At 40.1% G+C, this 27,264-nt stretch overlaps 2 protein-coding genes across 2 annotated transcripts; both read left to right on the forward strand.

Annotated features, from left to right (window-relative positions):
* The first annotated feature begins 4,987 nt into the window (after positions 1-4,987).
* Positions 4,988-9,387, forward strand: LOC115691755 (U-box domain-containing protein 33-like). The gene is made up of 8 exons (XM_030618478.2): positions 4,988-5,441; positions 5,670-5,797; positions 5,980-6,101; positions 6,513-6,617; positions 7,046-7,403; positions 7,554-7,619; positions 7,918-8,397; positions 8,607-9,387. The coding sequence occupies exons 1-8, from the start codon at positions 5,201-5,203 to the stop codon at positions 9,297-9,299; spliced, it is 2,193 nt and encodes a 730-aa protein (XP_030474338.2). The 5' UTR covers positions 4,988-5,200; the 3' UTR covers positions 9,300-9,387.
* Positions 9,388-19,834: 10,447 nt separating this feature from the next.
* Positions 19,835-24,688, forward strand: LOC115691758 (U-box domain-containing protein 33-like). The gene is made up of 8 exons (XM_030618485.2): positions 19,835-20,333; positions 20,655-20,782; positions 21,007-21,128; positions 21,533-21,637; positions 22,291-22,663; positions 22,813-22,914; positions 23,182-23,628; positions 23,800-24,688. Exons 1-8 carry the CDS (start codon positions 20,093-20,095, stop codon positions 24,490-24,492), a joined length of 2,211 nt encoding a protein of 736 aa, XP_030474345.1. The 5' UTR covers positions 19,835-20,092; the 3' UTR covers positions 24,493-24,688.
* The last annotated feature ends 2,576 nt before the right edge of the window (positions 24,689-27,264 follow it).

Consider the following 27,264-nt stretch of genomic DNA (forward strand, 5'->3'; position numbering starts at 1 on the left):
GGCGACCTGGGCGAGGCTCGAGCCTCACCCGAGGTCGCCGGAGCCTCGCCGATGTCTGGCGACCTCGGGCAAGGCTTGAGGTCGCCGGATCTAGCGAGGCCCAAGTCGCCGCTGGCGATCAAGCAGCCCAAGGAGCCTCGCCCACGAACAAGAAGAAGAAGAACCCACAAACAGCAACACCAGAAAACAAAACAATCAAAGCATCAGCAGATCCGGCGACCTCGAGCCTCGCCCGAGGTTGCCGGAGCCCCGCCGATGGCTGGCGACCTCGGGCGAGGCTCGAGCCTCGCCCGAGGTCGCCGGATCTGGTGAGGTTGGAGCTCGCCGACCTCGGGCGAGCTCGGCCTCGCCGGATCTGCCCACCTGGGCGAGGCTCGAGACTCGCCCGACGTCGCCAGACAGCGGCGAGGCCGAGGTCGCCTGAGGCCGGCGAGCTCGGGCCTTGCCACTGGCCGGTTGCCGGCCACAGCGCTGAGGAAAGAGAAGAACGAAAAAAATGAAAAAAAAAATAGTGAAGAAGAAGAAGAAGAAGCAGCAGCTACGGAAAATGATTTCCGGTTTTGAAGAAGCGGAAGTCATTTTTCATAGACTTAGGCTATTTTGTGAGGGGGGAAGGAAAATGTTTTCCCACGGAAAACGTTTTCCGCCCCCCGAACACCAGAAAACCCGGAAAATATTTTCCGGGAGAATATTTTTTCGGAAACGAACACAGCCTAAGATATGAATCTTTCCTATCCTTTACGCGCGAGTTTCTCTTTTTTGTTTCCACTCAAATCCCGATATTTATGTTCTTGACTTTAGGGAATATTACAGCTAAAATTCTTCATCCACAAATTTTTTTTTTCTTATCTTATATTAATTGATGCCCATGACCGGCCAATTCAAACATAGGCCATGATGAAATTATAGTGTCCATGCAGCCCAAAGAGTTGCCTCTCGAACACATGCAAACAATAATTCACTGTCCTCTAAAAAACACCAACATGTAGAGGTAAGAATTGATCGGGCAAAGGGACGAAGATATCATCTCTTTCTCATCACTTCATCGATTAAGCTAGAAGCGACGCCGTATAGGTGAAAATGTGGCGAGTAAAAGTAAAAGATCTCATTGAATCAGAAAATTATGATGAAAGATCTAGCATGACTCCATAGATTATTAGTATATAGCCGATCCTCGATATGGCATAACCTTTTCTTTTTAAAAGAAAGAAGAAGAAGTATAATGTAATGTTCCTTTTCTACTTGCAATGGGGTTTGACTTTTGGTCTCGAATATTCCCACGTGATTATTCGTATATACCTCTCGTGCATGTCTACCAACCTTTTTGCCTCCACTTGATTTGAACAAGACTACACCCGTGTATTGGAATGACATCGTTGTCGATTCTACCTGATGACATGAACTAAGGAAAAAGTCAACGCCAACGAAGGTTCACAGAAGTTAGATCCTATTCAGTTGGGTTCAAAATTCTAACCCTAATAATAAAATGCTCTTGGTACCAAACTAGTGTTTTTTACTAAGCTCGATTATCTGCCGACACGTTGCTAAATGACGAAAGAAGTTGAAGTCATAATTCTTTGCTTTCCAAATGGAACCTTAAGAGATTATAGGCTCCGTTTTGAAGCAAGGAAGTTTTCTTAGCATTTAAGCTCTGTTTGTTTCGCAAAAAATGAATGATTTGTATATATATTTTCTTAGAAAAGATCGCTTGTATGGCTTGTACAAGTGAATAAATGAAAAATATTTTCATCGTTTACCAAAATATTTAGATATAAATTGTTATCGGTAATGATAACAATTTTTCATCGATTAATTATTTTAAATGATACATGCCATCACTTTTAGGAAAATATTTTTCGAATCATTTATTTTTCGTGAAACAAATGAAGCCTTAATTTTTTTTTTGGGTCAGAAAGCCTTAATTCGATTGTCGTTTTTTCGGACAAAACCAACTAAAAATGGGAGGGTAAAAAACACAATCTTTTAGTCACTAGGAAACTCTAGGATGAAAGCCGTGGTATTTCTTAGCTGGAACCGTAGATTTCAACGAAGTTATTAATTGTATATTCTTTGCCATGGTTGGTCCATGAAATCGATGTCTCTTGAATTCAAAATTGATGGCATTATCGTAACATTCAACGAGTTGGGTGCCAATGAAATGATGGATGAATTTCATTTCTACGCGATAGCTAGTAAGTTGTGCTTGCGATATTCACTAGATTCATGTCCTCATTTTTGTCAAGCCATAAATATTTGAATAATCATTTCTAAAATCTATCGGTAGAATTTTTGACATAGATGACGTGTTATTTGTTTCCGAACTTGTTGATTCTCAATGCAACCTCGTTAACCATCTTTCATTAGACAAATCATCATCTATATTACATTTCCAGTTGATCTGCCGTGTGTAATGAAACAGAATTGGCTCGAAAGCATAACTAGTGATAGAGCCATAACCGTACGGGGCTAAACACCGGTAATGAAAAAAGGGGGAATGCTCAAGGTATTAGTACTTATCGGAGGTTAAATACTATGATCGAAAACAGGGAATCTCGTTCGGTTGGATAAAAGGGAAATTCACCATTCGATTTCATAAAAAGCAATCTTTGACAGAAGCTATGTCTTCTACCTCTGCGCCCGTACAGATTGACCAAGACCGTCATCCCCTAGGAAGGAGAGGGGAGGATCATCGGCCAGCCAAAGGGTGTGCCTCTGTCTGAGCTGGAAGCCATGGTGGGACCCGCAACTGCACACGTGGGCCCACCAAACAGCGAAGGGCCAAGGGAAGAAAAGTCAAGGACGGCTGAGATTGAACCAATCGGGGGAGGAGGCATCATCGGATTTCTGTTCCTTGAGATCGTTCTGTGATGGCGAGTGCCATTGTTGTTACTTGGGCAGGCAGACATCTTTTCCCTTCTCCTTCAGGCAAATGGAATATTATTATACTGCATCGTCTCGTGGACAAGAGTCAAGATTGAAAACTTCAAACTTGGTCTTCAAGCTTGCCCTTCGATCAACCAGCAAGTTTCGAGGAGGGAGGGAGGGAGAGAGAGAGATCCATTTCCATGATGCTTCTCTGCATTGAAATAAGGAATAATCCAAGCAGGCTCAATGCCACACCACGCATCACCTGGACTTCTAGAACTCATGGACCAGAACCTTACTTAGTAGAAAAGTGAAGGGAATCTACTTTGGGAGAAAACAATTTAAAAAAAAAGGGACGAAAGTTACTATATATATTAATGATGTAGTAACGTGATATCACGAGATCAATTTGCATATATATATTTGTAGATTTTGCAGCTCACAAGGTATGTAAAACCTTTTAAGATATAAATGTCCAAGTGTAGCTTTTGGGTGCAATTTTTTCATAATCACTGAAAAACTTAAAATAATCTTAATTGCCAATATTATAATAAAAAAAGTAGGATAGTTTTAACATTCATCTGACTTCTCCGTTGACTTCTTCCAAATGGATCGTTTCGCAGAGGCAGAAAGCCAAGAAGATGAGGCCAATTTCTTAATTTTCACCAGACATTTGGTTGGGCAAATAGAACTATATAAGATGAGGCCAAATTTCTTTGTTTGGATTATGGAAGTTGATGCTAAAAGCTGGATGAGACGTTGGACGAGCGATTGAATGCCACGTGATAAAAATATTTTTCTCTTATCACGTCAATCGATTTCAATGACAGGTGCTATGTACGTGGATTTTTATTTTTGAAAAACTTTATAAAGCTTCTCTCCTTAGGCAAAAACAAATAAATGTATCTCATGAGAATTTTCAATCCATTGATGGATGGAGACGCGGAGATCTTGTAATGACCCGGTCCGGGGAGTGTTCGTCGAGGCTAGAAGGTATGGGCAAAGAGCGGCTCCTATAATAGGTTTCTAAGAAGGCGAATGAGGCAGAATGAATTGAATTGCGCATCATATAGTGAAGAGTGTTCTTGGAATATATATGTATATGTAAAGCTAAAATTAACTTATAAAAGATGCCATTTGACATAACAGCAACGCCTAGCATTAGACTCTGATGTTAAGCGTGCTCAGTGAGAGCGCTATCAGAATTGGTGGCCTCTTTGGAAAGTGGCCAACTGTAAGCCAAAGGACAAAGCGATGGGCCAAAATAAATAATACCTCGAGTGAGTTAATCACAAATCTTTCATTAGTTGTGTCCAGATTATAAGAGTGTATTGAAATGTCCAAAATGGCAACCTTAATAGTAGCATTTAGAAAGCTCCTCCCTAACAGGAGTAGTCGGCTAAACGACTACAGGCTTTGTTCCGGGATGCTCAAGCTCAAGGGAAAATTAGAGTAATCGTATGAGATATTATGTTATATTTGTATCACTAATGTAAAGAAGTCAACCATTTTCAGCAAAAGTGATCTAACTACTAACGTAAATGAGAAAATCGATATTTTAATTTCTAAATCTCGAAACTCTTATTGATAACACATGCTGCAACTATTTGATAACACATTTTTCGATTCCTTTTTAGGCTCTATGACTTGTGATTTTTTTGCTTACATATCAGGTCTAGTTATGGGAGATCTCACTCTATGTTGTTAGGGCGTGGTTCATATTGTGCTCAAGCTCAACTAGACGTAACTTTAATTTAAGAGTGAATATGGATAAAAACCTTGTGTCTCGATTTTTTTTACTCTCTATTTCATTATGTCTGTTGATAGTTTCCTTGTTAATGATTCAGCTAACTCGATAGGATTCCGTTTATTATGAATATAAGAATTTTCTTTTTACTCCAAAAAAAACCCGCTTGCAAATTTAATTAGTGGAAGAATATTTAAACTTAATACAGGAGTGATCATATATAATATTTAGGAACCTTACTTGGTGGTGCCCGCCGGAAAATTGCTCGCTCATTAACCATTAAAAGGAGACTTTTCGTTGGTCTCATGGCGTGTACTGTTCGGCTACTTCAGCTTTAGGACAGGCCATCCCTTTATAACCCGACCCCCCCAACTGCGACCACAACACGAAACCTCGTTCGAGAGACTCCCCCACTTCATTCACTTCATCTTCGTTCCTCGGAGAATTCCCATGTCGCATTCTGTTTCTCTCTCCTTCTTGTCTTCTCTCTCTAGCTAGCCATCTCCATTACAGACGCTCCCAAGAAGGATTCTACACTTGCCATCTTTTGTTAGAATTGGTCTTCGCGCCATACGCAACAGGGTTGACATGGCCGTGCTTGATCGTATGGTTGGATTTCCCGAATTCAGAGTCCCGGCGATCGTGCCAAACGTTCGTGGGTTTGCATCCGAACCGGCGACGCCAGTGTTCGAGGATAAGGTTTACGTTGCGGTCGGGAAGGATTCGAGAGAGAACAGAGCGAAGCTTGTTTGGACGGTGCATCAATCAGGAGGCAACGTAAAGATCTGCATCGTTCACGTTCTAGTTCCTTCGCAGAGGATCCCCATGGGTAAGTCAACGTTTTTTTCTCTTTTTCGTTTGCATATTATCTTCCATTCATGGACAATCGTTATGCAGATAAATCAAAGTTCCCTTTGAGGGTTTCGCTATGCCGGACCATATTGGACATCCTGTTGCTTTTACTTGTTATACTATTGCCGATTTTCATTCTTTTGGCGGCTTTCTTTCTTGGAACATATTCAAATAATTGTGCTGTTAATTTGCCTTTGGTTTGCAGGAGGTCTAGGTGCCGGAATCCCTGCGAGCTCGGTGAACGAGATAGTGTTGAGAGGACACAGAGAAAACGAGAGGATAAACATGCATAAAATCTTGGATAACAGCCTCCTTGTTTGTAAAGAAATGGGGGTATATTTACTTTTTTCTTCTTCTTCTTGAAGTGCCAGTGAATCGCAAAACATATTAATCATTGTTGACCCTTGGAATATATGGTTCTCGCGTGCCACAAGTTTACATGATTTTCTATATGCTTCTTCATTTAGAGATGAGAGATAATAATTAAGCAAATTGATTGATTTATTGGTTAATAGGTACGAGCAGAGAAAGAGTATATAGAATCGGACAGCGCTGAAAAGGGAATTGTGGAGCTCATACGTTTGCATGGGATAAGAAAGCTTGTAATGGGTGCAGCGGAGGACAGACGCTATTTCAAGTATGTACAAGAACAAGAAGACAGCCCCACATGGGCCGTGGGCTTGTTCATTCCGAATTGATCCTCTTCATGACTAAAAGGAAATGTTTGTTTGAATTATCAATGGGAAATTACACCAGTTGCTTATTTCTTTTATTAATCCTTTAAGATGTGTTGGACATGTCTGATCTTCGAGGAAAACTTGATAGCGCTTCTCAAACGCAAAGTCCTAGTTCGCCTGGAGTCCATCACTAAACATCATATATTAGGAATTGTCTTCTTTTCCTAGAGAGTGAAAAAAAAAAGATACAAAATTGGTGACGTATCGTTTTGAGAATCTAAAAATCTCGTGTTGTGCCTACCGTTTACGTTTGGTATTATTTCCATTTACACCAAATTAACTGACTGTCTTCTCTGGTTTCTAATTGGCAGGAGGATGACAGAACTCAAGTCCAGGAAAGCCATCTTCGTTCGCAATGAAGCGGACATTTCTTGTCAAATTAGGTTTATCTGCGATGGGCACCTCATTCTCACAAGGTCATCCTCCGACTCTTTTACTTTCAAATCTGTCTTCTTCGAAATTATTCAGATGCGCATGTGAGGATGTTAGTGAAAACAAGTTTTACATCAAATATCCGATGCGAAAGAAAAAATCAGCTGATAAATCTTGTTGCCATAGTTGAATGGATAGGAGACCTAGAAATTTTATGTTGGGATGAGGCTTAGACAATTTTTTTTTTAATGTTTTCTGTTTTATTTTCTTTCTTTGACTGATATAGCTAAATGCTTGGCAAATTTTGAGCTGGGGGCCGATGGCAACTACCTGTATTCCTAGATCCGTTAATGTCTAGTTGGCTCATAACACAGTACACCAAAATTTTGAACGAAATTGAGTACAGGTAGGAACGTTTATGAGGGCAACTTCGGCTTCACCATGAAGTTGATTTGATTCTTTGTCAAATCAGGGAAGCTCGGGAGGTTCAATCCGTTGCACCATTGCCGACGACTCCGACCCCTGGAGCCGGAAAGTCAGTTCTCTTGAAATCACAATCCGCCACACTGCAGAGGAGTGCTACGGCGAAGTTGAGCAATCCATTTCAAGACATTCTGAAAAGAGCGTTCTCGGATCGACGTGCAACGATGCCGATAGCTTCTCCTCCTTCCCCAGAGAGCACTCCTTCAGTGCAGCCTAGTGCGGTGAGCATGCCGGAGAGGCAAGACATTTTCCAAGAACGTGAATCGTTTTCAACGAGTCTTTTCCATTGTCCGCAGTGGAATCAGTCGGTCTATCATACAGGCCGTTCATCACTTACCAACACTCTGGTATGTGCAAAATATGACAATGGATAATCATTTTCATGTTCTCTAGCCGGGAGGTCATGTCTCTAGCTTCGCTTGTCCAGTATTATAGCTAAGAATATCTTATTCTGAGTCATTGAAAGCGATATTGAAAAGTTTAGCTAATTGGAACAGGGTGTGAATGAAAACGATGGGCGAGAAGTAGATATCATCGAAGATAGGCAAAAGGATCCCAGGAAGGTAAAACTTCGATATAATATCTGGACGAGTTTGCTATATATCGATATCGACCTAGACGCACTGATTTATGTAAACTGCTCATCTTAAAAATGGAACATTTTTACTCAAGTCTGATTGTTGAGGACCATCCCCAACTCCTTGGAACAGGGTATGAATAAAAATGGAACATTTTTATTCCAATACATCACATAAATAGCATGTATGACACAATTTACATGAAGATGAGAGGTGATTTATTGACTTGTGGAATAAAAAAAAATATGATCTATTGAATGTAGTATTATGGGTAAATTTTCAGATGAAGTATCTACAGAGATTATATGCTGAGAAGTTGGAGGAAGAACTTGAGAAGGTCAAGAATCAGCTAGACAAAGTGATGGAAGAACTCCACATTGCCCAGGATCAGAAATCTCAACTTGAGAACCAATTCGTTGAGACCGACCAGAGCAGAAAAGAGTTGGAGATGAAAATCATCATGACCGAGGAAATGTTGAGGACTTATAGACAAGAGCGAGAGCTGTTGCAGATCGACCTCGACAACGCGCTCCAAAAGGCCGAGGAGGTGAGCAGAAGACAAGGAGATTCCTCGGGCACAAGGTACTTCTCTGAGTTCTCTATGACCGAAATCAAGGAAGCTGTGCGGAACTTTGAGCCGTCCTTGAAGATTGGAGAAGGCGCTTCCGGGATCGTGTATAGAGGTTTCCTTCGACTTACGCCGGTAGCTATAAAGATGATGAAATTTCATAGCATGCAGGATTCACAACAATTTCAACAGGAAGTAAGAATTCTTTAATATCCTCTACTAATTTTCATGTTTTCTTTAAAACAAAATTAAGAATGGTACGAAGATGTAATGAGTCGGTTTGTAACAACATAAATTTTTCTTTTCACAGTAATATCATTGCGAATTCACAGTAAGGGTACATTAGTCACATCGGTCGAAAATATCATTGCTGATCATCGAATTCTTGATTGAATGTATCACAGGTGGATGTGTTGAGCAAGGTGAGGCATCCTAATCTCATCACGCTCATAGGCGCTTGTCCGGAGCCCTGGACTCTTGTTTACGAATATTTTCCCAATGGAAGCCTCGAAGACTGGCTCCACAACAGCAACAGAGCGAAGCAACTGTCGTGGCGAGCCCGGATACGCATCGCTATGGAGCTCTGCTCCGTCCTAGCCTTCCTCCACTCTTGCAAGCCTCACAGCATCGTCCACGGAGACGTCAAACCGGGGAACATCTTACTTGATGCGCACCTCGTGTGTAAGCTCAGCGATTTTGGCATCTGCCGACTGCTGTCGCGTGGCGAGCGGTCAAGCAACGACACCACAGTCCTGTACCCGACTGACCTGAAAGGGACACTCGGGTACTTGGACCCCGAATTCCTCGTCACGCGAGAGCTTACGACAAAGTTTGATGTTTATTCTTTCGGGATTATACTGCTGGAGCTATTGACTAGGAGGCCCGTTCTAGGACTAGTGAACGAAGTGCAAAAGGCAATCAATGCAGGGACTTTGAAGGCCATCTTGGATCCTTTGGCTGGAGAGTGGCCCTATATGCTGGCCAAGGAGTTGACTCATTTGGCTTTGAGGTGCTGCGAGATAAGCAGAAGGAATAGGCCGGATCTCCGGTCAGACGTGTGGACAGTGCTGCAATCGATCGGAGCTTCCTGTCGGTAAACCTAGCCTTCCAAATACCGGGTCGTGTGTGGCAGTTGTCAGCGAGTACCGGCTCGTTTGTGTGTATATTTGTACATATTTTTTGTTACATCGTTTATTAAGTCATCTTGTCGAGAGTTCTTCCTGCATGTACCTATCATTGTTCTTATGAATAGATTTTCTTCCGCATTAAGTACATGGACAGCGGGATACCACTGGTTAATTATACGCCGGATCAGATCCACGAATATAGCAGCAAGCAAATCAATGCCTTGTTATGCTGTTCAGTCCTATTAAACTCACTTCACTTCCACAAACAATTCTCATCGAAGAGATACAATTCTCTGAATCCTTCCCATCCTTTACGTGCTAGACTTTTTCTCTCTTGTCTCCACTTGATTTTCTATCTCTATGTTATTGACTTTAGGGAATAGTACAGTCAATATTCTACACCCACTTTCGTCTCCCCCATATTTAACACGAAGAGTCTTGTCAATAGTTACATGTTACTATTATGTTGGAGCGGGCGAGTAGATTTGGCCTACCTAATCTTATGTCAAAAACGAAAAGATGATTAAATGCTCTTATATCTATGTTACTTAATTTTCATGAGCAGTCAATTCAAACATAGTTCATGATAAAATTCCAAGTGTCATGCAGCCCAAAAGAGTTACCTCTCAAATGCATGCAAACATTAATTCACTTTCCTCTCGGAAACAACAATATTTAGAGGTAAGGGTCAATCGTGCGAGTGAAGGAGCTAATGGAATTGGAAAACTATTTGATATGGCATTAACTTTTCTTTAAAAGGAAGTATATGGCGTTTGACTTTTGGTCTCGAATATCCCGACGTGATTATTCGTATATACCTCTCCGAGTTCATTTGCTTAGGAATCTCGTAGATGTAAAATACGTTTTAGCTTAGCAATCATTCTTTAATGATGTCTGCCAAGGCCGGCAAAGGATAAGGTACGCATGTGTACAAACCTCTTCCTCCATTAACTGGACTACAAATGTGTACTAGAATGACGTTGGTGTCGATTTTCTTAAACCAGGAAGAAGTCAATGTTTTCTAGGGGATCGATCGCTCTCTCTTTCTGAAGTCTCGTTTCTTTTAGCCTAAATAAATAAAATTGAGATGAAGATTTATTTGGAGTTTTCCTAATTCCATCCACCAACCACCGATTTTTTTTTGGTGAAAAATAAATTCTACGAATTAATTCTAAATTCATTTGGTGGCCCAAGCAAGGCGGTGTCACAGTTAGGGGATTGCTTTATGAACTCTTGTTGTATTTTTTAACCTGAACAAACTCGTCCAGCTATTATATCGAAATAAAAAAAAATTGATCTTTTTATATTTAATTTTTTTCTTTTTTTCCTTCTTCCTCGGCCGGTTGCCAGCCATGCCAACGACCGGTGATTGGCCACATGCGAAGGATGAGCTTGCCCAAAGCCAGCAAGGTTGAGATCACCTGAGGCCGGCGAGGCATCGAGCTCGTAGATCTAGTGTTAGATTTGTATACATCTTAGGAACAATCTCTCCATTCTCCTCTGACACGCAACAATGACTCCTCATTTCTTCTTCCCTCCGAATCTACAGGATCTCGAAGAGGAACTAGAAGACAATTGGCTCTATGCACAAAACCCCGTTGCATCGCTTCGCTTCGCTCCTCCAAACTCGAGCTCTAACGACCTTTGATGAGCTTGATCTCGTTGGATTTGGCGAGGTGGAGCCTTGCCCAAGGTTGGTAAGGCTCGTCTTGCCATAATTTGGCAATCTCGAGCCTCACCGAGCTTTGGAAAGCTTGTCCCTCGCTTGTGGCCGGTTGCCGGCCGTTGCCGTGGTCGGTGACTGGCCGAGAAAGAAGGTAAAAGAAAAAGAAAGAAAAAAAAGAAAAAGAAAACTAATTAAAAATTTGATTTAAAAAGATATTTTTATAAGAACGAACGTTTCATTAACTAAAGACCCGAGTTCAAGTGCCAATGACCCGCACACGACCTTTGAGGTACATTTGCCACAGGTGTACGGTTTGGGTTTTTTGGTGATCCAAAAATTATTTTGGGGTAAATTTGTCACATGTATACTGATTTGGGGTTTTTCATGGTATTAACCTCATATAAATATATAACATAAAGTAAATTATTCACGAGAAACACCAAAAGAACAAAATTATAAGACAACGAAAAGTAAAAGCCTTGACCTTGGGCACGTCAAAATTCAGATGATGAGAAGGCCCGCTTAAAGCTAATGCTTCCCTATATGAGTATTTAATCTTTCCTTAAGTACTGCCATCATGCCTGTAATGGATCTCTCCCCATTGCAAGAAAATGGTGCTTTCTTCTTCGCACAAATAGCCAGCACTAGACATGCATTGCATTATGTGTATCCGATTGATGTTCTTTTGGCCACTTTATGAATTTATTACTTTCACATGGACGTCCATCACGGACGTTTAGAGTCTCCGATATCAATTTTTTTCATTCTATCCTCTCCTACTTGAAAGGTTTGCACGTATAATCTCAAGAGAAACCTCACTTGAGGACGGACAAAAGGTGATGAATGTGTGGATTGATTTCATCATTTACCTTCGCTTCGCTTCTCCTCCAATGTCCAAGGTCTCCATATTGTTTTGTTTTTATTCCATCATTTTTTCTTAAGCTTTAAATTTTTACTCCAGGCTATAATGATATGTTTTTTTTCAAACTGATAATTACTTTAAATATTTTCCCCTATGATCTCTAAGTAATTTGTGATTCATATTCGCATGTAGTCTTTTTTTCAAAAATAAAAGCACAATCCGAAATCATATCTTCTTATGCATTGAGATCACCACACTCACTTGAAATTAAGATTTTTCTTCGAAGATCATATCCTTGCTCAAATTGTTACCTTATAATATTTGTTTATAAAATCTATCAAAGTGTGTGACACAAGTAATAATTTTAGGTATTTTATCGATTCTTACTATTCGATTCGATTATTTTCATGATATGTACAAGTATGATAACTTTACTCAAACTAACTTAGTACCATAGAAGGATTTAAGAAGAACCAATATGTTCTATCACATATAATTTACAATCCTCTTGGTGAGCGATTCTAATTTCTCATATGCACCCGATTTGCTTGAGCCAAATGCATATGCAAAATGACCATCAATAGAAGTTTACTTGATCCAGTTTCCCAAAATGACACAAAATAGGTGGGTAGCAAATGCTTAGGGGTGAGAGACAACTTCCTTATGCCACTTCTCGTTCCCTCTAGCCAAATGGCTGCTGGCACAGGACTTAACAATAATTCCTGGGATATTCCAAATTACCATTAAAGTTAAATTATTAAGTATCATTTGGTAAATTTTCTTCACAAAATCAAATGGGATTGTGCATTGGTTCGCTGTTGGCGTCTCAACTAGCGAATTTCTGTTTATCAATCTGACTTTTTTTTCCAAAAAAGTTCCTTAAAATTTTGATACATCATGGTTGTGTAAATTCTCAAATATGTTTAGCACTCCCTAACAGTCAGAAAATGCGTGGCATCTGTGAAGTGTAATAGTTTCCTTTTCTAGACAAAAGCTATCACAAAGTTGTATTCGCTTTCTCTCCTTTAAATAAGCTATACATCGGATGTTCTACTTGATTTGTAACTGATTTTAGGGCAATTTTTATCCCAAAGTAAAAAAGAAGAAAAATAAAAGGTAATATGAAATTCTTATACCAGAGCAAAAGGTAATATGAAAATTCTTACGCAGGCTATAAAAGAAGGAAAAAAAAAGGTAATATACCAATTCTTATACTAAAGATCAGTGAATGCATGTGCTGCCAAAATGGAAACTTCGATAAAAGGAACAAAAATAAAGGAAAGAATATAAAAGGTAATATGAAAATTCTTACCTAGACTATAAAAGAAGAAAAAAAAAAGGCAATATACCAATTATTATCCCAAAGATCAGTGAATGCATGGCATCTGCCAAAAAGGAAACTTCGATAAAAGGAAGAAATGAACAGAAATAAAAAGAGTATGGCAACTATTATCCAAGCGAAAAAAGGAACAAAAATAAAAGGTAATATGGTCATGGCAAGACCGCGAGATAAGAAATTCTCCGTTCTCCATTCTCCATCCTTAAATAGTTGAATGATGTTAATATGGGAGCCATGATATGCACCGATGATGAATTCATTAGCTAAGCTCATAGTTATTTTTTCTGATGATGAATTCATTGGCTAAGCTCATATTTATTTTTTCTTTCTTCCTAGCTAGTTGTGCAGGAAACTTTTGGGGCAAGAAATATGTTGAGATCAATAACCATTTGCCAGCCGGAACTACTCTAGCAGTTCATTGCAAATCCAAGGACAATGATCTCGGAATCTATGATATAACAACATGCGGTTGGAGATTCACATTCCATACCCATGCCCTTGGGAGGACGTTATTGTTTTGTAGCTTTTCGTGGTCAGATCAATTTAAGTGGTTTGATATATTTGTGCAATACAGGGACCATCTTTGCGACAAGTGTATTTGGAATATCTTGCCAAATGGTCCTTGTAGGCTTATGGAAGCTTCCAAAGAAATTGATGTTTGTTATCCATGGAATCCTCCTACACAATTTGGGAGGAAACCTCTTATTTGATTGTATGATTGAGAAAGATAATATTATGAACTAATACATTACAATTTAAATGAAATAAAAATTATCTTAGTTATCTTTCAAATATACATATACACAGCATGTGTGTTTCTTCTAATAGCCTTATTATTTAAATTTCGATGGGCATCTCTTTCTTTATAGTGTTGTCTCTTCATTTTGTGTCATTCTATCTGTCCTCAGTATTAGTATCATTTTTTTTTTATCGCTGTCAGAGTGTTTCAATGTAAATCTTTTTCAATTAGAAAAAGGTTAACAAGTTTTAAGCCGTGTCGATTTCGAATTTGTAATGCCGGTGTTGTATAGAGAATTAATAATCTTGATTTCGTGATGAGAGCACAGTTGACGGTGTATTCGGCCATTGATCTTGGAGTAATCCTAAAGCAATCTGGCAAAAGAGATTTGCCATGGCCAGTTCAGGTGTGGGCCATTGGAGAAGAATAATCACATTCTTAACCTTGACTTCTAGTAATGTTTCTGTTCCAAACTTTTTTTTTGGCCTAAAACCTGTTCCGACTTGAGGACGCTCAGATTGTAGGCCATATTAGTCGGAATTGGCAACAATGTTGTGCCTCTAATTGAGAAGGGTATGGCACTGCCACTATTGTACGCTAAATAGAAACGATGTAGCTCTTGACTCAAAGGGTTCGATTGTTGCCTATTAGAGATTAGTTTCTTTTCTTTTCAGACTATAATGGTAACAACTGAACATGAAAGGGTGTGCTTGAAATTGTTTTGAGACTATCAGAATGGTAGTTTTGGAAAATATGAAGATGTCCCGAAACAGGGTGGTTTCGTGCTCGAGTTCTCTTCAAGCCTATCAATTGCAGCGCCATCGCCACTCCTTGCCTCTTTCTTTGATCCATATCACGGGAAGCAACCAAACTCCCTTCATTTGCTTTCTCCACTAGCTTTAAATGGAGCCAATCTGCAAAGAAAAACATGGTACCCCCAACTATTTTCATGTCGAGTTTCAGTTTGAGCCTTGTGAAATGAAGCAGTGTTGTAAGACCTACAGACGATTAAGAAAACAAAATTCTGAGATCATTTTGCAAAGATATTCTATCCCACAATCCCTCTTGGACATCTTGTTGCATGACTAACTAATTTGAATATTGATATGGACATCACGTTGGTTTTGAGGAGAAATGATAACAATTCATTAAGGCTGCGTTTGATCGTCCAGATTTGGATTGAGATAAGATAGGATAAAGTGGAATTAGAAATCCTTCAAATATCCTCCAGATTGTAAAAAATCATTTCCCATTTTTGGTGAAATCCAAGATAGGATTTAAATTTTTGAAAATCTCACTTGCTCACAAAAGTGATACTTTCCAATCTAAGGCAGCATCTTCTTGATGTAATCTCGTATGGACGAGATTTGCACCATTTTGAGCGATCACCATTTTCACCGGTCAAAACTAGCTAGATGGAATGAATCGGAACGAATGCAAAAGATTTAGTACTTAATTGGCAAAAAAGAGGATTTAGTATTTAATTGACATAATTATAATAGATTTATAACTATTTTGGTAATTCTTCTGTTAAATTAGAAGCGACGACGGATAGGTGTGTACGATGCATCTAACCTTATGTTTGATGTGGTATGAACTTTTCTTTGACAAGAAGTATATTATAATTCTCTCTCTCTTTTTGCAATTGCGTTTGACTTTTTGTTTCGAATATTCCCACGAGCTTATTCGTATATACCTCTCGGAGCACCTTTGCTTAGGAATCTCGTAGACTTTCAATATAGTTTAGCTTAGTAATAATTGACCCATGATGTCTGCCTAGGCCGGCATAGGATATGGTACACGTGTATACTTCTCTTAGGGTGACATTCGTGTCGATATTTTTAATGACACAAAACCAGGAAATAGTCTATGCTTCTTAGGGGATTGCTCTCTGATCAATTATTGTTGTTTCTTTTAGCCTAAACAAATTATAAAAAAATGAGATGAACCTTGCTTTCGTAATTCCACCTACCAACGGTCGATTTAGGTGAGAATAAAATTCCAGGAATTAATTTGGTGGTCCAAGAATAGGGAAAATAGTTGGAACTGGCTTCTTCTTTGAAGACTTGGGGACAAATGACAATGTACCCTTCATGCAATGGCCCCCACTAGGGAAGGTTCACAGAAATTAAACCCTAACTAGTTAAGAATAATAATGCACCGAATACCAAACTTGGTTTGTACTGAGCTCGATTAATCTGCCGACACATTGCAAAATGACAAATGAAGTCAAAGTCATCGTTCTTTGGTTCCAAGTAGAAAAGTTGTCTTTGCATTAAATACGGTCGTGTTTTCGTTAGGACAAAACCAACTACAGAAGAGAGAAAAATCCGATTATCTTTTAGTTACCAGGAAACTCTAGAACGAGACCCCTCGTGTTTCTTAGCTGGAAATCGAGGTTTCCACGAAGTTATTGGTTAGATATTCTCTGCCATGGTACGTGAAGTTAAATCTAGTTGCCAATGAAAAATGAAGGAAGTTAATTTCTACATGATAGCTAGTAAGTTGTGCCAGTGATATTTACTAGATTCATGTCCTCATCTATGTCAGGCCACAAATACTCGATCAATTATTTCTAGATCTATTGACCAGCTTTCAATTTTTTGTGCAATTAAAGAGTGCAAACACAAATGATGTGTCTTACATTATTTTCAAACTTGTCGGTTATCAATTTAGTCTGGTTACTCATATTCCATTAGACGAACCATCCTCTATTCAACTTTTTGGCCCGATTAGTGACCTTATTACATGGAGAATGGAATTGAATAGGCTCGATAGCATAACTCGTACTAGGACTATAACTGTACGGGATTAAACAGAGGTACCGAGATAGGGGGCTCTCAAGATAAGATTAATTGTAGGAGGTTAATCACTATTACCATGAAAAGGACATCTCTTCTAGTTAGATGAAATGACAATTCACCATGTTGATCTATGGTTTATCTGTCGTGAATGTGAATAAATCTTTCTTAATTAGCATCACCGATGATAATATAGCTCTAAGTGAAGCATCCGCCGCATATCCTTCCATCATTTTGAACTTCCCTCATCTTTCACATTAAGGATATGACTGCTAAAAGGAAGGATATGTCAAGTGAATCAATAATGATCGCAGAAGAAGGCATTAAACATGTGCTTTTGTATGGAAATATTTTGAAAGCCTTTATTTCTGTCATGATTGGTTTGATTGACATTATTACACAACCAAGTCTTCTAGAAACAGACCGGATCTTTCCATCCAATGCCAACATCGTTAGAATAAAAAGGTTAGGCGGGGGACTATTCCCTTTGGCATAGTTCCAGTTAAATCTATCAAACGGGTGGGTCGGGTAGAAAATTATCCGACCTAAATCGATCAATTTAACTTGTTTTAATTCATTTCCATGCAATAAAAATCTAGTGACTCATACACAATGCATACCCGACCCGTATCACCGAAACACTTATTTATTTAACCAAATCTAGGAAAACTCATATTCAAACTAAAGTGAGAGCATAGAGTGAGCGAGGGCAAGCTAAGGGGGCGAGAGAGAGTGAAGAGAAAGTCATAGCGGTGGATTGGATCAAAGTAAGTTGTGGATCTATTTAACACCCATACTATTTTAGGCCTTATCATTTTAAACCTATTTACTGGATATAATTAACTCATCCCATAAAATATGGATTAAGAAATAGGTTTATAACTCATTTTGACAGGTCTAGTCTAGTCTTGATCAATGGAAAAGGGGAAGAAATTCAGCATGAAGTCAATAGACAGGTTCCCAACCTTCCCCTTTTTTAGGCAAAAAAAATTTACACTTCATATTTCCAATGTCAGGACCTGATCAAGTCCTTAAAAAGCTCCATCTCGGTCCTTGTCCAGACCTCGGGATCACCGGGATATAAAACCTCTAGAGGGTATTCCCTCTCCTTAGAAAAGACAAAGATACATGGGGAACTTGGGGACGTAGGACGTGTGGTCATCGACACGTTAAAATAAGGAACGCATCCGTGGAGCCCGCCGTTCCAATATATCAAACGGACAGGCCACGGAGGCCCTTGTGGGAGCTTCGGCTTCTCTTCTGTGATGAGGTTAACTCTTAACTGAATACTTAACCGAACACGAAGAACCACAGGAGAGAAGACCCTTGATTAAGGTTAATCAAGATAGAAACTTCAAACTTAGGCTCCAAGCTTGCCCTTCAATCCAAATCAAGCTTCGAGGAGAGAGAAAGAGCTCCATTTCCACACGATATGATGCTTCTGCATTAAGCAAGAAAAAACAATCCAGCTACCCTCGATGTCCCACACGCATCCACACAGGTGCATTTGACTAGTAGACCTCATGGAGTTGAACCTTCCCCGCCAAAGATGGCAGTAAATAGCAGACAAGTGAAGGCAAGTTTACTACGAAATGGCGTTCTGGGGAGAAAACTATAAGAAAATGACGTGAAATACTACATATATGATTTATAGGGAAATGATATCAGGAAACTGATATGGTTGCTTTGAATATTCTTATATATATATTTTAGATTTTGCAGCACACAAAATACATAAAACCATTTAAAATGAAAATATCCATGAGTAGATTTGGGTATAATTTTCCATTGTTATTTTAAACTTACAATATTTTAAATTCTTTGAAAATTTTATCGCGATTTTGACTTTATTGTCGACTTCTTGCAAGTTGAGCGTTACGCAGAAGCAGAAGCCAAGAAGATGATGCCATCCTCTTGATTTTCAGCGGATGTTTGCTCAGGTAATATAGAATAGATCAGGCCAATGTCTTTGATTGGATTAAGGAAATTGATACTAAAATCTGTTAGGGAAATCAGAAAAACGATCGAATGCCACGTGACAATAATATTTTTCTCTTATCACGTCAATCGATTTCAATGATTGGATGTTACCTATGTAGAATTTTATTTCAATGATTGGATGTTACCTATGTAGAATTTTTTCATTTTAAAATATTTTATAATGCTTTCTCTCCTTCGAGAAAGCAGTTTTCAAGAAGCTCCTCCTCACTTGAAGCAATTCGGGGAAACCAATGCTTTCTCTCCTTTGAAAAAGGTAAGTATTTGCGTCATTGGTGATGAACACTCCCTGAGTTGTGATCACTATAAGCAATGCAAGGCACAAGCTTATTCGAAGGATGCTCAACCTCATTAAAGAACTAGAGTAATAGTATGGCGCGCGCGCGCATATATATATTTATATATATATGGAAAATACCATCTTATGTAATTTTGGTATGTCTAACAGAAAGAAGTTAAACATCTTCAATAAACATGATACATTTGAATTTTCAAATGTTGAGACTCTTCTTATTGATGATAGGCAAGGCAACTATTTGATAAAATGTTTTTCGGTTATGTCTGCTAATAATTTCCTTATTAATGATTCACCTAACTCTACAATATCGTGCATTTTTTGATAACGACAGTTTTCTTTTAATCCAAAAAGACCCCACTTGAATTTAATTACTAGAAGGAGACTTAAACTCCGCATGAATGCTTGCTTCCTTGTTTAAGCTCGGACACTGTTCAAATAGCAAAATAGTAATGTGAAAGACCGACCATTGGTATGGACATTTCAAGACCAAAAGTGCGTGTACGACTATGGAGAGTACAAATTTCCACTCATGCCTTCTATATGAGGAATTCTTCTCTTGTAATTTTCACTAATCACTAGTGGTGGATGCAGAAATTAAATTAGGGAGGTAAGGCGACAAATTCTGTAAAATATTTGTTGCGGGAGAGAGGGTTAGAGTGAAATCTCATAAACCACAAGTCCATATAAAATAATTACTAGAAACAGAAGCATATTATATAGCACCTAACTTGATGGAGCCCAACGAGAAATTGCTCACTCATTACCCATGAAAAGAGAGTCTTCGTTGATTTCATGGTATGTACTGTACGGCCTGCGCAAGCTTTAGAGCAAGCCTTCTCTTTATAACCCAACCGAATCCCCCTCAACAAAAAACCTCGCTTGAGACCCTCCCCGCTCTACTTCATTTTCGTTTCTCAGAGAATTCCTACGTCTCGCTTTCTGTCTCTCTCTCTCATGTCTGCTCTCCCTAGCTATCTATCTGCATCATAGACACTCCAGACTTTGCTCAATTTCTTTTTTGTTAAGATCGTCTTCGTCGCCGTACTTAGCGCATGTCGATATGGCCGTGGTTGACCGTATGATTACACTTCCCGAGTTCGGAATCCCGGCGATGATGCCAAGCTTTCGCAGGGTCGCACCTGAACTGGCGATGCCGGTTTTCAAAGACATGATTTATGTCGCAGCTGGGAAGGATGTGAAAGAGGGCATAGCGAAGCTTGTTTGGACGGTGCGTCAATCACGAGGAAAAGTCAAGATCTGTATCATTCATGTTCTAGTTCCTTCACAGACGATCCCCATGGGTAAGTCAACGTTTGTGCTTTTTTTCTTTGCATATTACCCTCCATCGTTCGGTTATCTTTTTTTATTGTACGAGTGTTTGTTAAAAGAAAAAACGAAAGCTTACCAACTTCCCATGGATATAACACAGGGATCTTCCATGATGGACAATCGATATGTGAAAAAAATTAAATTTCCCTTTCAGGGTTTCGCGATGTAGGACCATATTGGATATCCTATTGCTTTTACTTGTTCCTTTTATTGTCGATATTCGTTCTTCCGGTGACGTTCTTTCTTGCAACTGATTAAATTTTATGTGCTTTCAATTTGCCTTTGGTTTGCAGGAGGCCTGGGTGCTGGAATGCCGGCGAACTCGGCAAATGAGATATTGTTGAGAGAACACAGAGAAAAAGAGAGGATAAACATGCATAAGATCTTAGATACCTACCTGCGCGTTTGTCAAAAACTGGGGGTATATTTACTTTCTTCTTCTTCTTCTTCTTCATCTAGATGATTAGATATCCTGGTCAGTGACTTCTTAACAAAGTGCCAGTGAATCGAACAAATATTAATCATTGTTGACCCTTGATATAGACGATGCTCACATGGCACAAGTTTACATAATTATATATACAAACACACTTCTAAGAGACGACGATAATAATGAAGCAAATTAATTGGTTTATTGGTTCATAGGTACCGGCCAAGAAAGAGTACATAAAATCGGACAGCGTTCAAAAGGGAATTGTGGAGCTCATACGTTTGTATGGGATCAAAAAGCTTGTAATGGGTGCAGCAGCAGACGGACGCTATTTCAAGTACGTACAAGAACAAGAGGACACACCCACATGGGTCGTGGACTTATTCATTCCAAATCTATCCTCTTCATAACTAAAAGGATATGTTTGTTTGGATTCTTAATTACAACATTAAACTAGATACTTATTTCTATGTTAATCCTTAAAGATGTGTTGTACATGTCCGGTCTTTGAGGAATACTTGGTGGCGCTTCTCAAATGTCTAGTTCGCATCGAGTCCATCACTATACATAATGTATTACGAATCGTCTTCCTTTCCTACTGAGTGAAACAATAAAATAAAAACCGGCCACATATCGCTTTGAGAATCTAAAAATCTCGTGTTGTATCTCCCAACTTATGTTTAGTATTATCTGAATTTCCACCAAATCAATTCACTGTCTTCTCTGATTTTGAATTGGCAGGAAGATGACTGAAATCAAGTCCAGGAAAGCCATCTTCGTCTGCGATAAAGCGCACTTCTCTTGTCAAATTCGGTTTATTTGCGACGGGCACCTCATTCGCACAAGGTCGCCCTCCGATTATTTTACTTGTGAATTTGTCTCCTTTGAAATTATCGAATGCGTATGTGAGGGTGTTGTGAAAATAAGTTCTACAACAAATAATCAATTTGAAAACCAAATCAGCTGAAAATCTTGTTGCAATAGTTGAATGCCATAGGAAACCCAGAATTTTGGGTTGTGATGAGGCTGGGACAAACAAATTTATTCATGTTTTCCATTATCTCTTCTTTCTTTGAATAAGATGGCTAAGAATTTTGCACTACAAATCTTTTAGACCATCCCGGACAAATGAAATATTGGCTACTATATGGAGACTCTCTCACTTCATTTTTTCGTGATCTTAGTTCTATTTGTAATGTTGGGGAATGTCCCTAAGTCTCTGTACGTCAACTTATAAATGCTATTTACATTTTACACCAAAAAAAAAAAAAGATGGCTAAATACTTGGGAAATTTTGCACGGGGGTCATGGCAACTACCAGTGTCCCTAGATCCGCTAACTTCTAATTAGCTCATAACACAATAAATGAAATTTCCGAATGAAATTGAGTGCAGGTAGGGATGTTTACGGGGGCGGAGTCATAGCGGACGATTAATTTATGAAGTGATGCCACAATTTTCGCTTCACCTTGAAGTTATTTTGATTCCTTGTCAAAATAGGGAAGCTCAGATGGTTCAAGCCATTGCAGAAGTTCCTACTGATGCACCATCACCGACGACTCCAACCCCTGGAGCTAGAAAGTCCATTCTCTTGAAATCGCGATCCGTCACACTGCAGAGGAGTGGTATGGCGAAGTTGAGCAATCTATTTCAAGGCATTCTGGGAAGAACCTTCTCCTCAAACGCCGACCGGCGTGCAGTTATGCCAATAGCTTCTCCTTCCCCAGATAGCACTCCTTCCGAGCAGCCTAACGCGCCGAGCATACTGGAGAGGCAAGACACTATCCAAGAACTCGCAACAAGTCTTTCCCATTGTCTGCAGTTGATTCAATCAGTCTATCTTACCAGCCACTCATCGCTCTCCAACACTCTGGTATGTGCAAAATAAGACAACGATTGTTGTTTTCATGTTCTCTAGCGAGGGGACCATGTCTCTAGCTTAAATTTCCCTGTTTTAGAGTCAAGAATATCTTAATCTTTGTCCTTTAAAGGAATATTGCAAAGTTCAGCTAATTGTTACAGGGTATGGAGGAAAACGATGCGCGAGTGCTTGAGGAGGGAGTGACGACTTGTGCTGAAGCAGAAGTTGATATCGGTGAAGGCGGGCGAAAGGATCCCAGGAAGGTATAATCTCAATATAATAACTGGACGGCATTGCTATATATTGACCTGGAGCCCTGATTTATGTAAATTGCCGATATTAAAAATGGAATATTTTTACTGATTGCTGAGGACCATAATGAACTCCATGGAAACAATTCATCCTAAAATGTAACACAAAAATAGCAAGCATGACGTATTGTTAACATGAGGATGAAAGATGATTTATTGACTTGTGGCAAAAAAAAAGAGGATGATCTATTGAATATAGTGTTATGGGTAAATTTTCAGTTGGAGGAAGAACTTGAGAAGGTGAAAGATCAGCTAGACAAAGTGATGGAAGGACTTCGCAGTGCCCAGGAACAGAAATTGCAGCTCGAGAGCCAATTCGCCGAGACCGACGAGAGCAGAAAGGAGTTGGAGCTGAAAATCATTGCGAGTGATGAAATGTTGCAGACTTTTAGACAAGAGCTAGAGCTGTTGCAGATCGAACTCGACAATGCGCTCCAAACGGCCGAGGAGGTAAGCAGAAGAAAAGGAGATTCCTCGGGTACAAAGTACTTCTCCGAGTTCTCCATGACTGAAATCAAGGAAGCTACACGGAACTTCGACCCATCCATGAAGATTGGAGAAGGCGGTTGCGGGAGCGTGTATAGAGGTTTCCTTCGACATACGTGGGTGGCCATAAAGATCATTAAATTTCATAGCATGCATAGTTCACAAGAATTTCAACAGGAGGTAAGAATTCTTGAGTATCCTCTACTTCTCTTCAAATTTTTCTCTGAACCAAAATTAAAATATAAAGACTCGGTTCATTAATTCCTATGTCTTCACTGTAAGAGTACATTGATCACAGTAATCGAGAATATCAAATGCTGATCATCGAACTCTTGATTCGATGTCTCACAGGTGGATGTGTTGAGCAAGGTGAGGCATCCCAATCTCATCACGCTCATGGGCGCTTGTCCAGAGCCCTACACTCTTGTTTACGAATATATTCCAAACGGTAGCCTTGAAGACTGGCTCCGCAGCAGCAACCGGGCGAAGCAGCTGCCGTGGCAAGCTCGGATACACATCGCCACAGAGCTCTGCTCCGTTCTGGCCTTCCTCCACTCTTGCAAGCCTCACAGCATCGTCCATGGTGACGTCAAACCAGGGAACATCCTACTGGATGCACATCTCGGTAGCAAGCTCAGCGATTTCGGTATCTGCCGACTGCTCTCCCGCGGGGAGCGGTCTAGCAACAACACCACAGTCCTGTACACAGCCGACTTGAAAGGGACGCTTGGGTACATGGACCCCGAGATCCTCGTCACGCGAGAGCTCACAACGAAGTTCGATGTTTATTCTTTCGGGATTATACTGCTGCAGTTATTGACGAGGAGGCCCGCCTTTGGAATAGCGAAGGAAGTGCAAAGTGCAATTAGTGCAGGGGCTTTGGAGGCCATCTTGGATCCACTGGCTGGAGAGTGGCCCTATATGCTGACCAAGGAGTTGGCTCATTTGGCTTTGAGGTGCTGCGAGATGAGCAGGAGGAATAGGCCAGATCTCCGGTCAGAAGTGTTGACGGTGCTCGAATCGGTCGTAGCTTCCTATCGATAAACCTAGACTTGTGAATACTAAGGAACTAAGCGACACACATGTTTGGATGTGTACTTTGAACTTCAAGTAAATTGACTTTCCGGGTCATGCGTGGCGGTCGTCGGCGAGTACCGGCCGGTTTGTGTGTATGTACATACGTAGATCTTTGGCTGCGTCATGTATTGAGTTATTTTGTTGAATGTTCTTCCTGCATGTACTCACCATTGTTCTTAGAGTTTCTTCTACATTAAGTACATGGACAACGACTCATTTTTCCTGCGACAGAGTTCAATGAATTCGAGGAGCTGTCATGTCTTTGTTGAGATGGCAATAAGCCATGCCCAAAAAACGAAAAAATAAAAATAGACTTATAATAACAAGGATTATATTTTTGGGTATCCCTTTTCTCTGGGCCTTTTGCTTTCCCCTGTGTTTGTTAATATTAAGACAGGATAGCGACTGATATCATAGGAAAATCTTCCCAAAATATCTTTAATTATTTCTACTATGAATGTTACGTCCATAGGAGAATGCATGAATTAATATTTTTTTTACCGCTTACGTGTTTTGGTATTTAGATCTAAATCTTTCCCTGTCCTTTACGTGTTATTTGGTTTGGTTAATCGATCCAAATTGAAAATCGCCCCTCTTCAAGTGGAAATAACTTAATATTAAATGCCAAAATAACTTAATTTTTCCACTTGAATTTCTACCTTTCGTGCTCTTGATTTTAGGAAAATATCACAGCTACTATTCTTCAATCCACTTCCATCTCCTGCATATTTAACCCTAGAGTGTCGTCGGTTTTACATGCAACCTATTTATTGGAGCGGGCAAATAGATTTGGTCTTGCATAGAAAGTATATGTTCTTGACGACATCAATGTTCTTGACTTTAGGGAATATTACAACTACTATTCTTCAATCCACTTCCATCTCCTCCTTATTTAACCCTAGAGTGTCGTGGATTGTTACATGCAACCTTTTTATTGGAGCGGGCAAGTAGACTTGGTCTTGCATGGAAAAACTAATGAATGTGAATATCACCTAATCTTATTTTAAAAACGACGATATAATGAAATGCTCTTATCTTATATTAGTTAATACCCATAAACAGTCGATTCAAACATAGGTCATGATAATACTGTAGTATCCATGTAGCCCATAAAGTACCCTCGCAAATACGTGCAAATAATTATTTACTTTCCTCTAAAAAACACCTATATTAAGAGGTAAGATTCCATTTGGGCAACACGATGACGATATCATCTGTTGCTTTATTACTTCATTGATTAAATCAGGGGAAGATTATCAAAAAAGCCATAAACATATTACAATTGTGTCAATTCAGTCATAAACCTTCTTTTTTTTTGGCCAATTGAGTCTTAAACTTTTTACATATGTGTCAATTTAATTCATCCGGCCAATTTTGACTCGAAATCGCTAACATGGACGTCGGTTGTAACGACCCGGTCCGATGAGGGCAGGGAGTGGTCGCCGGGGTTCAAGGACCTGGACAAGGAGCGGCTCCTGGCAGGCTTCTAGGATGGCAAGGGGGGCATCTCTTTGTCCCACATCGCTTAGGGGGGGAGTCCTAGGGTTGCTTATAAGGCCTGGGTGGCCTATCCTGTGTAACGCGTTTTAAAGCCGTGAGGGTCAGTGGGCCCAAAGCGGACAATATTACACAGTATAGACCCGGGGTGTTACAAGTGGTATCAGAGCTTACTCCCGACCGCGTGTGGGGCCACAGCGAGGACGCTGTGCTCGAAGGAGGGGAGAATGTAACGACCCGGTCCGACGAGGGCGGGGAGTGGTCGTCGGGGTTTAAGGACCTGGACAAGGAGCGGCTCCTGGCAGGCTTCTAGAATGGCAAGAGGGGCATCTCTTTGTCCCACATCGCTTAGGGGGGAGTCCTGGGGTTGCTTATAAGGCCTGGGTGGCCTATCCTGTCACACCCCGAACCCCAATGGGCACGTGACGCCCCTTACCTGGTCGATGAGTGCGACGCCCCAGGAATGTCGCCGACCTCAAATAATCATCAGAGATTTACAACCACAGCGGATATTACAATTAATCCCGGACAATATAAAAATTGGGGAGGCATTAAGGGAGAATATACATATCCATATCTCATTTCCAAACTTATACCAAAATATTTACAATTACAAAGCCACCCCAACACGTACAAGCCACCATAAATACAAGTACCCGCCACACCATTACGGTCAGTAACAAAAAGGGCCTATGACCTGGTCAACTTTCCATCCAAAAATGGTACTCGCAAAAACCTATTCCATATCCGGATATTACTCCCTACGCCCCTTACTAGGCGTCCATTCTGAATCCGATTCTTCGTCCTCTGAGTCGGAATCCCCTTGTATCGTCCCATCTACTGAGGGTTCCGAAACGTTCTGGTGGCGGCGGCGGAATATTCATCGCTCAGGCGGGGGATCTGAAATGGTTTGGTTTATACAACCATGAGACACTTCTCAATAAGTTGTAACCTAAACCCTACCTAGGCTATCACGTTATTCCAGACATAGATAAACACATGACCAAACAAACCACCACAAAACACACGAATACACATACCTGGGCTCTCGACACACGCAGCCTGCACAATAGTCCACTTATAAAAATTTATTTTGAAAACACAAGACACAACATACAAATTTTCCACAAATCACTCGCCCAACGAACATAACACGATTTCGATCCACTCAACATACGCCCATTCCACCTCCACTTTCTCATTCTTTCCATTCTCAATTCTTCCTTCCCATAATACTCGCTA

The sequence above is a fragment of the Syzygium oleosum genome, unplaced genomic scaffold, assembly GCF_021117445.2.
Source record: "Syzygium oleosum isolate NSW1041296 unplaced genomic scaffold, Sole_v2.1 Sole_v2.32, whole genome shotgun sequence".
Lineage (NCBI taxonomy): Eukaryota > Viridiplantae > Streptophyta > Magnoliopsida > Myrtales > Myrtaceae > Syzygium > Syzygium oleosum.